Source organism: Lottia gigantea (assembly GCF_000327385.1).
Source record: "Lottia gigantea unplaced genomic scaffold LOTGIsca_20, whole genome shotgun sequence".
Classification (NCBI taxonomy): domain Eukaryota; kingdom Metazoa; phylum Mollusca; class Gastropoda; family Lottiidae; genus Lottia; species Lottia gigantea.
Window position 1 is genome coordinate 963,550 of NW_008708401.1, and position 13,890 is coordinate 977,439.

At 33.4% G+C, this 13,890-nt stretch overlaps 2 protein-coding genes across 2 annotated transcripts; one reads left to right on the forward strand and one right to left on the reverse strand.

Annotated features, from left to right (window-relative positions):
- Positions 1–4,651: 4,651 nt before the first annotated feature.
- LOTGIDRAFT_159322 (hypothetical protein) lies at positions 4,652–6,355 on the forward strand (the record flags this gene model as incomplete). The annotated part of the gene is made up of 3 exons (XM_009053656.1): positions 4,652–4,933; positions 5,337–5,427; positions 5,670–6,355. The coding sequence occupies 3 exons, from the start codon at positions 4,652–4,654 to the stop codon at positions 6,353–6,355; spliced, it is 1,059 nt and encodes a 352-aa protein (XP_009051904.1).
- A 3,279-nt stretch (positions 6,356–9,634) lies between these two features.
- LOTGIDRAFT_159323 (hypothetical protein) lies at positions 9,635–12,475 on the reverse strand (the record flags this gene model as incomplete). The annotated part of the gene is made up of 7 exons (XM_009053657.1): positions 9,635–10,320; positions 10,983–11,079; positions 11,238–11,303; positions 11,630–11,695; positions 11,742–11,807; positions 12,078–12,143; positions 12,194–12,475. 7 exons carry the CDS (start codon positions 12,473–12,475, stop codon positions 9,635–9,637), a joined length of 1,329 nt encoding a protein of 442 aa, XP_009051905.1.
- Between the last annotated feature and the right edge of the window lie 1,415 nt (positions 12,476–13,890).

A 13,890-nucleotide genomic window follows, 5' to 3' on the forward strand; every position in this document is an offset into this window, starting at 1 on the left:
TTTGTTTAAGTACTTTCTAGAATCACAAAAGTTATTCTTGATCCAATGTTCTCATGTTTAATTTAATAATTTAAACTTCCAAACTTCCCAGAATGTTAAAATAACCCATTGGAAGCAATAACAGAAATAGTGATGGAGTTACCTCCCATACATCAATATTTTAAAATTGTCAGTGATGCAGGTCAACATTTCCCTCATTGCACTCTGCATGGCGATGCCCTGTCAACATTTCCCTCATTGCACTCTGCATGGCGCTGCCCTGTCAACATTTCCCTCATTGCACTCTGCATGGCGCTGCCCTGTCAACATTTCCCTCATTGCACTCTGCATGGCGCTGCCCTGTCAACATTTCCCTCATTGCACTCTGCATGGCATTGTCGGTCTTCGTTAGCCCTATATGGTGAGTAGAACATAAAGCTCCATTCATTTCATTTACGATTCTATAACAATAACAAAACTATCCTGCAACAGATGGCAAATATCTCAATATGAATAGACCTTGCAGGACAGAGTTAGAAAAATATGTCCAACAATAATTTTCATTATTAGCCAACCTTTGCAAGTCTACAGCAATGAAGTCCTAGGGTCCCCGTCCCTAAGGATCACAATTCACATTGAAAAACATCTACCCAAAGTAAGTATCCTAAAGGATAACAAACAATATAAAATGGTTTACAACTTATGCTCAGAATATAAGAGAAATGAAAAAAAAAATGAATGGAGTTTTAGGTCCTACTTTTGAGCATGTGTTAAAAAGATTTCCAGTTAAGTCCACGAGCCCACACTCATCTAGTTGAGCCTATGAAAAAAACTTTTTAACGCCAATATCTTAGATTGAACAAAATGAGCAGGACACCGTCGCTAAAAAGTTATAAGTTTACTTACCACGAAACAGGAAAATGCCAAGATTATTTTCCACATGGTGAAGAATTGGTAAGGTATTGGTGTCTCGAATATAATGTGACAGAAGACAACATTCAGAAACTTTTATACATCATCAAAGTAATTATTTTAATTACTGCTTATTATAGAAACAATATCTCTCACTTTAAAACATAAAAAAAATCTGTACTTATAGAGTTGGTAGGCCTTACTGCATACTTATATATCAGGATAGTCTGAAACGTCTGTCTCAATTCAAGCCTTTGATAGATATTTTGACAGTTATTGACTGGAGTAGAGTCAGAAAAAATAGGGCCCAGTAGTTTTAGTCATCACCGCAACTTTCGTTTTGTGAGTATCGCGTGACTCTGTGACCCTTGAACTTTTGGCTGCGCCCGCAGTTTTAAATGGTCGACGAGAGATTCGCTAAAAATAGAAACGCAGACGTGACAAAAAATCTGTGTGTGGCGAATCCGATTTACATACATTAAAACCTCACAAAACAGTTTTTCAATATTTCCACGAGCCGACAAAATATCTATCAGAGACTTGAAGGGAGGCAGATGTTTCGGTCTAATACTGTATAAGGAAAGAGAATCAGGCCGTAGCTAGCCCGAGGTCTCAAAGTGGCCGAGAGAGGCTCGACTATTTGACATTATCACATGTAGCCTGAGCCTGTATAAATGCGATTTTATTTAGGATAATATATTCTACATACTGTAGAATTATCTTTAGCAATTCCTTCAAAGAGATTTTCAGGACATTCATAAGCATGTGAGACGACGCATAACCTTTGTAATGTTTAAAGTTCTGAGATGAGTCACTAATTTTTCAAAATTACATAATGTGTGAATTAATTATATACTTAATGAACATTACGTGCAAAAAAGTCTGCAGTACTCATTGAGTGTTATCTGATTTGTAATTATACTATAATATATGCTATAATTGCAAATGTCAATCGTAGTTTTAAAAAGAAGGAATGGGTGAGCTTCCCCTTTTTTAGTATTGAAGAAAGGGATATGGTTTTGGTAACCAAATTAATTGCAAAAGCCAGCATGTTTCGTATTTCTACTATTGTTCCCGCTACCACTGAAAAAAGCTTATATTTGAGTTCCAAGAATAGCCTTTGTCCCCTTTTTGTCACAATCAAATTATAGAGCTTTCTATAGGAAATCCTACCTTTTTGGAGAGTCAAGCAATATAGCCACCTGTACCTCTGAAATCACTGTGATGCATGATTTGGCAATTCTACAGTTTCCGAAAAGCTGCATCTGTCTCGGCTATGAATGGTAGATATAATTGTGTCTTCTGGGGCGGGACTCTTTAATACGGATGTTTAGCAGTGATTTGTCAAATGGGAGTAAAATAAAGTCCATAAATTTAGAGCCTTCTGTGAATACGCAAACTTATGTGTAACAAATTATGAAAATCGGACTGTTGCCAAAAATTGGCGACAATCTTAATAAAATGATATATCAAGAGGAGAAATAATCTGCTCACAATTCTTTTTATTTGAAGCTGGTGCATACTGCTCCTTTAAGCGAATTGAATAGAGCGCGACTCTATAGGTAAAGGCTGGGTACTTCTATAATTTATAAATAGTAGGCTAGGTCTAGCAGAACCAAAAACACATGATGTAATGAATTATATAAACACATAAGAAACATATGGACAATAAAAACCATACCTCCTATCAGTGGCATTTCTAGGCAACATTAAGGGTGACGTGGGGGGTTGGGGAGCTTATAGGTGGAGGGGGGGGGGGGGGGGGGGGGGAAGGTTATTCTTTCACTATGTAAATTGAAAAATTTTTTTCTTGACAATTAGATCCTCATACTATATAATTAGATAAACTTCACCATTTCTGTACTTAACCAATTTACAGACCAGGAAGAAGTATACTCTCTCTGCACTTGTGAGGCAGAACTGTGATAGCTTGTACATCTTTATGCGGTCATGTATTCGATCACAGCAACATATAATGTGCATCTAATACACATACTTGTATACTTATAAACAAATTGTAGCCTACATCGAAATATTGTGCAGATTATTTTTTTTATTCATTCATTATATTGTTCCCATGGGCTGAATGTTAGACATGGCAAAGTCCTTGTGTATATAATAAAGAGTTTATTATTATTATTATTATCATTATTACCTCTCAGATAACTGGTCCGCCATTCCATCTACAGCTTCGGACCGAAGTGTAGCGATAAGCAAAAACAACAGGCCTCCAATTTACCTCCTATATTGGACATAAAATTTGAAGTCTCTGTAGACAGTCTCTATACTAAACTAAATAATTATTGAAAAGTGAGTTAGTAAGTAAGAAGAGTGTAAATAAATTCTAAATTTCCACCAGAAAAATTTGTGACGAACAAGAGTTACACACCCTACAGACTACATCGGGTGAAATTTATCAACATAGCCATTGATATGTATACGTCAGATTCTGCAGGTCAATTTTTGGCGATAATTCTAAAATATTCGGAACACTATATCTTAATATTATGTATAATTGTTAGATTGCAAACGGACATATTTCAACTATTTTCAATGTTGTTATCATTCGATGTCATTGATATAACATAGAGATAATGTTCGGAGTTTCTGCTAAGTTTGGAAGAAATGTGAGATTCTCTGTTTACTGTGCCATTTTTTTCATTAGTTTGAAAGTCAAGGTTGGCTAGTTTGTGTCAGTTGGTGTCATTATGAAAATACGTAACAATCCCATTTTTGCTTCAATTGATTTATTTTCTAACGTCCGACGAGCTAGCTTTCCTATCCTTAGTTCTTTGCATCTGCCAACACGAATAACAGATAATCAGCAAGGGAATAACACTCAAGTTCCCCCTAAGGCATTGTCTATTATCTATCAATCTATATTAACAGAGATAGAATTTTCGCAAAATTGATTTGCATAGAAGATAATGGTGTCACATACATCGATATTGAATCGACAAAGATTTAAGAATCGTTTATGTGTCCTCGGTTTAGATATAATATTGCCTAATACTAAAGGAAATATAGATTTCGAATTCAAATAACAGACTTACGTTACCTTACAACTTTACAATGAACAGAAAGATCACACGATACGCAGGACCATTCAGCAATTCTGTGCAGTTTCCGTAAGGCAGCTACAGAGTAACATGGCCTTTGTGTGATTTAGGCTATTGAGATGTAATTATCATTCAACAAGGCTCTATTTAAGATATTCTTGTCCTTTGCACATTTTCCAGTTAGACTATAATTCAGGATAGGGAAAAATTCATGTGAGTCCTTTGCACATTTTCAAAATAAAATCCGGGGTAGGACAATCTAGTTGTAATTAGGTTACAATTTCGTATCATTTTTTTTTTATATAGAATAAGGAATTGTGGGATAGCAAAGAAACGGTTTGATTGGTTGAAAATACTACAATTGGGACAAGCCTTTGATAGAAAACTTCTTAAATTACCATGAAGACTAAAATATCAGAGAACAAAAAAGATACGAAATTTTAATCTAATTTTAAACAATGCTGAAGTTGGTATTTTAAAAATTAAGCTCAAACTCCAGAACTAAAACATAGATAATGGTATACACCTTCAAATCATTTCGCCTTTTTTTTTTTTTTTTTTTTCGCTTTACAGGTTTTTATCGATTTCGCAGAATTTTAATCATCGAGAAAGCTTGTGTTATTTCAGTTGGAACAGATGACACGATGAAATTATGTGAAAAGACTTTTATTGGGGATGAAATACTCGTTAACTTTTGAAGGATGAAGTTGGAAGAAATTTTGGTATTTGTTTCTCTAATTTTGAATGTAGAGACACAACGGGAACAGTATTTTGCTTCATCCGATTCTGCTTTACTGGATTACAAAGATTTAAAAATCTCAACAGTTCTTTATAATGTCAGAAACAAAATACGATGTGGAATTATTTGCTCACAAATTTCTACATCATCTCAAACCAATAAGATAATGTACAATGTTGATCATCCAAATATAACTCAATCACAATGTGCTGTTTTTAATGGTAATTGTTATTTTGTTAAAAAGGTAAGTTATCTTATCATTTATTTCAGGTTACGTCATGTATAAAAGTTAGAAGTGATATATAGTTTAGGTTACGTCATGTATAAAAGTTAGAAGTGAAAATGTAACTATTTTGATATAGTTTAGGTTACGTCATGTATAAAAGTTAGAAGTGATAATGTAACTATTTTGATATAGTTTAGGTTACGTCATGTATAAAAGTTAGAAGTGATATTGTAACTATTTTGATATATTTTAGGTTACGTCATGTATAAAAGTTAGAAGTGATAATGTAACTATTTTGATATATTTTAGGTTACGTCATGTATAAAAGTTACAAGTGATAATGTAACTATTTTGATATATTTTAGGTTACGTCATGTATAAAAGTTAGAAGTGATAATGTAACTATTTTGATATATTTTAGGTTACGTCATGTATTAAAAGGAGAAGTAATAATTCAGCGTGTTCCTGTATGTCTCCGTATTATGGGTCTTATTGCCATCTTGTTCTTTCATGTGAGTACCCTTTTGTTACTGAGCCACACAATGCCGTTGAATGACCTTTAGTTTTATCATATAAAGAAATAGAAATAGATTTAACGATCTGACCAAAACTTAAGAGTACCTGAAACATTTGGTCTTTCAGAAAATGGCGAAGATACATGCCATCCATCGTGATAAACCCTTCAATTCTAACACGCATGTACTTTCTTATATTTTCAATAAATACTAACATATTTTTTCTTTTATACATTCAGCCTGTGAAGATGTTAAGCATTCAATGGAATCATTGGTAAATGGAATTTATAGCGTAGCAACAATTAGTGGAGAGATTATAGAGATATTCTGTGATTTCCAAAAAACTCAAATCATAACTTTTATCTCTAAACAGAGCTTATCCTATCTGACAACTCCAGATTTGATGCAGTTTGGATCAAACAGAACCCGAGTTGTTCTTCGGCAAAATTGGATAAACTACCAGAAAGATTCAATCCTTTCACAGTTGACAACACATTCGTCGATTCCTTTGTCCATTTATATCAATGGAATTGGAAATTTTAAAGAGCCAGCAAACACGGTTTTTGGTGATTTTATATTTCTAGGTTTTCTAGATTTAAGCAATATTTACCAGGATAGCGTCAATGGTTACGCTACCGATTCTGTTGATAACGATTTTGCAAATTGTAAAGAGTTCGGTCACAGTTACTTCAATTTCTATCCGAATTTGGAAAACAAAGAACCGACATACACTACAAATGCTTCGAATAAAGTCGATATATTCGCTTGGACACAAACTGGAGTGACGATTGCTGCAAATCAGGAACTTACCTTAGACTATTTCTATGTGACAGAAATACATTTTGGCGGATGTGGTGGTCTTACAACTTCAAGTTATTGGAGAACCATTAATGGAACGGCTCTTGGATTGATAACAGACTTTTAAACTCGTTCTGTGATATTTGATTACTTAAACTTTTAACACTTAAATTACTTAAATTTTAAAGCTGCCGTGTGTTAAAATCTATCTTATAATGCATATTGCACTAGTGGTAGTTGTCAAGCTGAGTTATTATGAAGTCGTCAAAATATTTGCTGTACCAATTTCAAGCATTGACAGCAGCTGCTTCGGAAAGGCCCTGCAATTTATTCCACAACGGAAACCGTACCTCGTATTTCTGGATCTCTGTCAGCTTTAAACCTGTTCTTTAAATTTAAAATCCCATCGAAAATCTATAATTGGCAATATTTCTGGATCTATATATTGAATTTTTGTCTAGAAACTAAGCATTGGCCAGGCTTTTATGTGACATATGTAAAGATTTCAGCGAGATTTCTGGAAAAAGTTATAGAGGGTTGAATTTCGAGATTTAACATGGAAATGAATTACCGGGCTGTGTCCTTAAGATAAATTTATAGTTTTTGTGACGTTTTATTCTTACCGATGAAAATAGATTATTGTATTTCTCATTATTATTTGAATCATTTAAAAAAAAACATTTGTTCGTTTCATTGTTTAAAAAAAAAACAAAAAAAAACTTTGATATATTTTTGCAAACAAGTTCATGATGACGGCCGTAAAATTTTTGTAGCTTGGATTTGAAATGCTTCAATAAAAATCCCATAGCCTCTATCATCCAGTTCCTCTAAAAAGTGGTATCAGGGGTCTAGAAGAGTACGTAAACTCTACCAAACTGCCAAACCCGTCATAGCTGCTTAAAAACAAAAAATATTGTTATGATAAGAAAAAATGTTGCAAACATCCGCATCCATAACTATATCATCTGGCGTCAACTCGTCATATTATTGTGTTGACAAGTTTAAACATGGTCATTAAACAAAAACATCTGCGATGATAGTAGAAACATATGTTCTATATTTTTGCAACTAGTTCATGATGACGACCGTAAAATACTAGTTCATTTCTTGTAGCTTAGATGTTAAATGCTTCGATCTGGCTAATATCTTTCTTTGCATGTTGTATGTGTATGTGATTGTGTTTATATAATTTCTTTTATTTACATGTTGGCTACACACACTATTATAAATTATTGATGTATGCTTCCTCTGAGCATTTATCATTTATGTTCTATTTATCATTTATGTTCTATTTATCATTTATGTTCCATTGCTATTACTAGGTTCCCACTGGCTAATGCTAGGTTCCCATTGGCTAATGCTAGGTTCCCACTTGGAACACCTAGTGGTACTCTTTGGAGGAGTTCACTAGTATACTACTTTTACTCCCGATTTTGCCATTCATTGGGCGAGATTTTTGATCGATGGAATTGACTTGCTTGTACGGATTTTTATTCCAATGTTACGATTGATCATTTGGAATTATGGGATTGTAGCTCAAATATATCTTTATATAAATACCCTTTGAAACGATTTGTTGTGTTCGCATATGATCTGCTCACGATTTGTCAGTTTGAATAACATACGATCAACGCCATCGGATTTCTCGAAAAGGAACTGTCTGATACGTACAGATACGTTACTATACGTTCATCAAAAACCGAAGGGCGCCTTTGCGATAAATGGCAAAATTGTATCTGAACAATGTGCGACCACGTTTGCATCGCATCTTATCGTGCTTCCGAATCATGGTGATCGGGATCGACAAACTCCAAACGTGAAACCAATAGAAACAATCTAATCGGAGCGTTCGAAATTGTACCTGAACAGAGATTCAATATTAGTCTGTCAACCAACCGTAACAGAGATTAAATATAATGCTGTTAACCAATTTTATATTGTTTAATATCATTCTGTCAACACATCGTTACAGAGATTACAAAGTTTATTCTGTCAAGCAACCGTTACAGAGAGTAAATATTATTCTGTCAAGCAACCGTTACAGAGAGTAAATATTTTTTGTCAACCAATCGTTTCAGAGATTAAATATAATTCTGTCAATCAACTCTTACAGATATTAAATATAATTCTGTCAACACCGTTATATGGTGAATGCATAATTTAGCATTGATGTATCATAATGTGAATAACGTTGTTGCATGTCGTTTTAATCTTTTCAGTTTCACCAATTCTAAGTCCATTCAAACAGGGAAGTTCATTAAAATGTTAGATCAATTTCTGTGTTCTTTTGTTATTTTTCATGTTTATTATCAATATATCTATCATCCAACATCGATTAGTTTACAAATTAATTTTCTAACCCAGTGAAAGCTAACTTTGTCAACATAAAGAAGTTTCTTTCAATATTGGGTTCGTATACACATCAATAAGAACGTTCAACAAGAGAGTCCACATTGCTAATATTCTTTATTTAGTATATTTATTACAGTATTATTTGCAAGAGAAAATAGGAGGCCGACAAATTTGACCCTAACGATTCCTCATGTCCGCATATCACGTCTGATGAGCGGTGACATTATCACATCCGCATATCATGTCCGAGGCGTGGTGACGATATCACATCCGCATATCATGTCCGAGACTTGGTGACGATATCACATCCGCATATGTCCGAGGCGTGGTGACGATATTACATCCGCATGTCATGTCCGAGGCGTGGTGACGATATCACATCCACATATCATGTCCGGGCCGTGGTGACGATATCACATCCGCATGTCATGTCCGAGGCGTGGTGACAATATCACAGCCACATTTTGCACAATGGAGGAGTATGTAGGGTCAGATTTGTCGGACTAAGAAAAAAGATGATTTATTTACTAAATCTAATCCGAATCATACTCAAAACTAGACACCGTACCTTGTCTTTTCGCATCTTCAACTACTACATTAAGACAATGTCCATAGCTGGTTTTTCTCTGTTGTTTACGCATTTCGATGAACAGTGAGCTATAAATAAATATAAAAGTTATCTTTTACAAGAAATAAACTCAACATTAGCTGTATATTTGACCTGAACAACACAGTTATAAAGAGTCTACAATTATCTGCTTTACCAGTTGAACGAGTTCGGATTCAGCTATACGTATCAGTTTTCATAATCAGAATCTTGGCCTCACTTCCGGGGAGGTTAAAACATTCTTTTGTTATCGATATTTTTTTTTTTATAGAATTGTAGAATTAGTGAAAGTGATGTTTAGCTACAATTGAAAGTGGTAAAGCAAAACAATATATTGACGACTTAATCACAGTGATAAAGCTTTGGTAACGTGAACCACTGCAGTGCATGTACATATTATTAGATAATTTATATCATTCGGCAGCTTTTAAATTTCACTAAACGAGTTTAAAAGTCTGTTATCAATCCAAGAGCCGTTCCATTAACGGATCTCCAAATACTTGACGTTGTAAGCCCACCACATCCGCCAAAATGTATTTCGGTAACATAGAAATAGTCAGAGGATAGTTTCTGATTTTCAGCTATCCTCACACCAGTTTTTGTCCAAGCGAACATATCGACTTTAATAGAACTATTTGTAGTGATTGACGGATTTTCGTTTTCCAAATTCGGATAAAAATTAAAGTAACTGTTACTATCGTTGTTACAATTTGAGAAATTTTGATCTTTTGAATCGGTAGCGTAACCATTTATACTACCCTTATGGATAGAACTTTTATTAAGAAAACCTAAATATAGATATTCTCCCAAGACCGTGTTTACTGGCTCTTTAAAATTTCCAATTCCATTGATATAAATGGACAAAGGAATCGACGAATGTGTTGTCAACTGTGAAAGGATTGAATCTTTCTGGTAGTTTATCCAATTTTGCCGAAGAACAACTCGGGTTCTGTTTGATCCAAACTGCATCAAATCTGGGGTTGTCAGATAGGATAAGCTCTTTTTAGAGATAAAAGTTATGATTTGAGTTTTTTGGAAATCACAGAATATCTCTATAATCTCTCCACGAATCGTTGTTACGCTATAAATTCCATTTACCAATGATTCCATTGAATGCTTCACATCTTCACAGGCTGAATGTATAAAAGAAAAAAATAGAAGTGGCGTATTTTGAAACTTGTTGGGCCGTAGGCAAACGAACTGTAGAGGGTCAAATTTCTCATTTTAGGGAGGGGGCATGGTGTGACTACAATTTTATGGCAGGAAGTTTGCGATCTTTTTTTTTCAGGAACAAATCAGTCAGCTCATCAGCATCAATGTATGCACGATATCGGCATTCATCACCATTAGGCTCAAACAATTGAGTCGATTCTCACACATCACGCTCCTAGTAGGACAATATTCGATGGGCCTGAGGAAAGTTATTAACTGTTTTATTTTTACTGCTACAAAATTTGTCATGGGCCGAATTTTCCATGGGCCGAAAGCAGCTGCCTAGTTTGCCTATAGGTTAATCCGCCTCTGGAAAGAGATTTCCTGTATTTTATTTTTAAAGGTATCATTCTTGATGAATATCATACACCTTCGACTTGGTCTCAGATACAAATTTTCCAGGTACTCTTAAATTTTGGTCAGATCGTTAAATCTATTTCAATGATTAAACTCTACATGTAGGTCCACAAACATCTCGCGAGCTGGGAAAATTTATCGTTCCACAACACATAATACTGTACTGCGGCTTTGTTTGTCAAATCGGCATCCTTTTGGTAGTAACAATCATTGAAAGGGTACTCACATGAAAGAATAAGATGGCAATAAGAACCATAATAGGGAAATAAACAGGAACACGTCGTAGTAAAATTATCACTTCTAACTTTTATACATGACGTAACCTAAAATATATCAAAATAGTTACATTATCACTTCTAAATTTTATACGTGACGTAACCTAAAATATATCAAAATAGTTACAATATCACTTCTAACTTTTATACATGACGTAACCTAAAATATATCAAAATAGTTACATTATCACTTCTAACTTTTATACATGACGTAACCTAAAATATATCAAAATAGTTACATTATCACGTCTAACTTTTATACATGACGTAACCTAAAATATATCAAAATAGTTACATTATCACTTCTAACTTTTATACATGACGTAACCTAAAATATATCAAAATAGTTACATTATCACTTCTAACTTTTATACATGACGTAACCTAAAATATATCAAAATAGTTACATTATCACTTCTAACTTTTATACATGACGTAACCTAAAATATATCAAAATAGTTACATTATCGCTTCTAACTTTTATACATGACGTAACCTAAAATATATCAAAATAGTTACAATATCACTTCTAACTTTTATACATGACGTAACCTAAAATATATCAAAATAGTTACATTATCACTTCTAACTTTTATACATGACGTAACCTAAAATATATCAAAATAGTTACATTATCACGTCTAACTTTTATACATGACGTAACCTAAAATATATCAAAATAGTTACATTATCACTTCTAACTTTTATACATGACGTAACCTAAAATATATCAAAATAGTTACATTATCACGTCTAACTTTTATACATGACGTAACCTAAAATATATCAAAATAGTTACATTATCACTTCTAACTTTTATACATGACGTAACCTAAACTATATCAAAATAGTTACATTATCACTTCTAACTTTTATACATGACGTAACCTAAAATATATCAAAATAGTTACATTATCACTTCTAACTTTTATACATGACGTAACCTAAAATATATCAAAATAGTTACATTATCACTTGTAACTTTTATACATGACGTAACCTAAACTATATCAAAATAGTTACATTATCACTTGTAACTTTTATACATGACGTAACCTAAAATATATCAAAATAGTTACATTATCGCTTCTAACTTTTATACATGACGTAACCTGAAATAAATGAAATTTATATAATTATTTGTAATTGTAAAATAACTTACCTTTTTAACAAAATAACAATTACCATTAAAAACAGCACATTGTGATTGAGTTATATTTGGATGATCAACATTGTACATTATCTTATTGGTTTGAGATGATGTACAAATTTGTGAGCAAATAATTCCACATCGTATTTTGTTTCTGACATTATAAAGGACTGTTGAGGTTTTTAAATCTTCATAATCTAATACAGGAAAATCGGATGAGGCAAAATACTGTTCCTGCTGTGTCTCTACATTCAAAATTAGAAAAACAAATACCAAAACTTCTTCCAACTTCATCCTTCAAAAGTTAACGAAAGTTTGAAATTTTAATTCTTCTCCAACACATACCCATACGTTTGAACTTTTTCACATAATTTCCTCGGGAAGTCTGTTCCCTATGGAAAGAACTCAATATACTCAGGTGATTAAAATCCATTGAAATCGATACAACCAGTGACACGAATAGTTAAACAGACAAAATGATTAATTTTTCAAGGTATCCTTTCCTCTATTTTACAGTTTTAGATTTTGAGCTGTATACAAGTACGCACTTGAGAAATTGTCTCTTCCACGGATTATAGTCTAATGCAAAAATGTGCAAAGAACAAGAATATCTAAAATACAATTCTTTCGGATGATAATTGTATCACAATAGAATGTCTTTTAGTCTCTAGCTGATTACTTATTCGGTTGCAGATTAGCAACGGGTGTTTCGAGAGCTAGAATACTCGCATGATCTTCCTGTTTATTTTAAAGTTGTAAGGTAACGTAAGTCTGTTATTTTATTTGGTTTTAAGTACTACATTCCTTTCCCTATAGCCAATATTATATAAACCAAGGGCATATAAAACGATTGTTAAAGCTTACTCAATTGAATATCGATGTGTTTAACCCCATTATCTTCTATAAAAATCAATTTTGCGAAAATCGTATCTCTGTTGATATGTACATAGAAAAGACAATACCTAAGGAAGGGAAATAATGAATGTTATTCCCTTACTGATTGTTTGCTATTTACGTTGTCGTGTGGTAAAGAAAAACAAGGAAAGGAAATCATGTCGAATAATGGAATAAAAATCCCATGCAACAGAAGTCGGATTGTAACGTATTTTTCCATTGGCATTCAGTTCATCTTCACAATGTCACGCTATTACAATTTTTTTACTAATATCTTGACAGCAATAATCACCTTTCTTGTATAATGGAAGTATGTTAATGAAACGATTTTATTGGATTGTACGCTAGCAGGTACAACCAATCAGAGGCCACGACAGAAAGTCAGTGACTACAAAGCCATAGGGCCCTGATTGACTGTATTCGCTGGCGTATAATCCAATCAAATCGCTGCATTCCATGATACAAGAAAAATGGCTATTGCAGGCAAGATTTAAGTACGAAGTAATAGCATGACATAATGATGATACCATCAGTTGAAATCTATAGTTACAATAAATTAATAACATCGTTAACAAGTCATAGATAATATCATATACCTGCACTAATACAATATCGCCATCTATTTATTTATGGTGACGTTTGGAACAATGATGTCGTTAATGCAATCTAAAATTGAGACGACCCAATGGATACAGCTTTCAGAGCGATGTAGTCCTCTAAAAATGTTCGCCTCTTGCCGATAGTGCTCAATAACACCTTTCAAAATACATTATTCACTGCCGTTGATATATAAGGTGCCCTTGTGAATGCCAAAA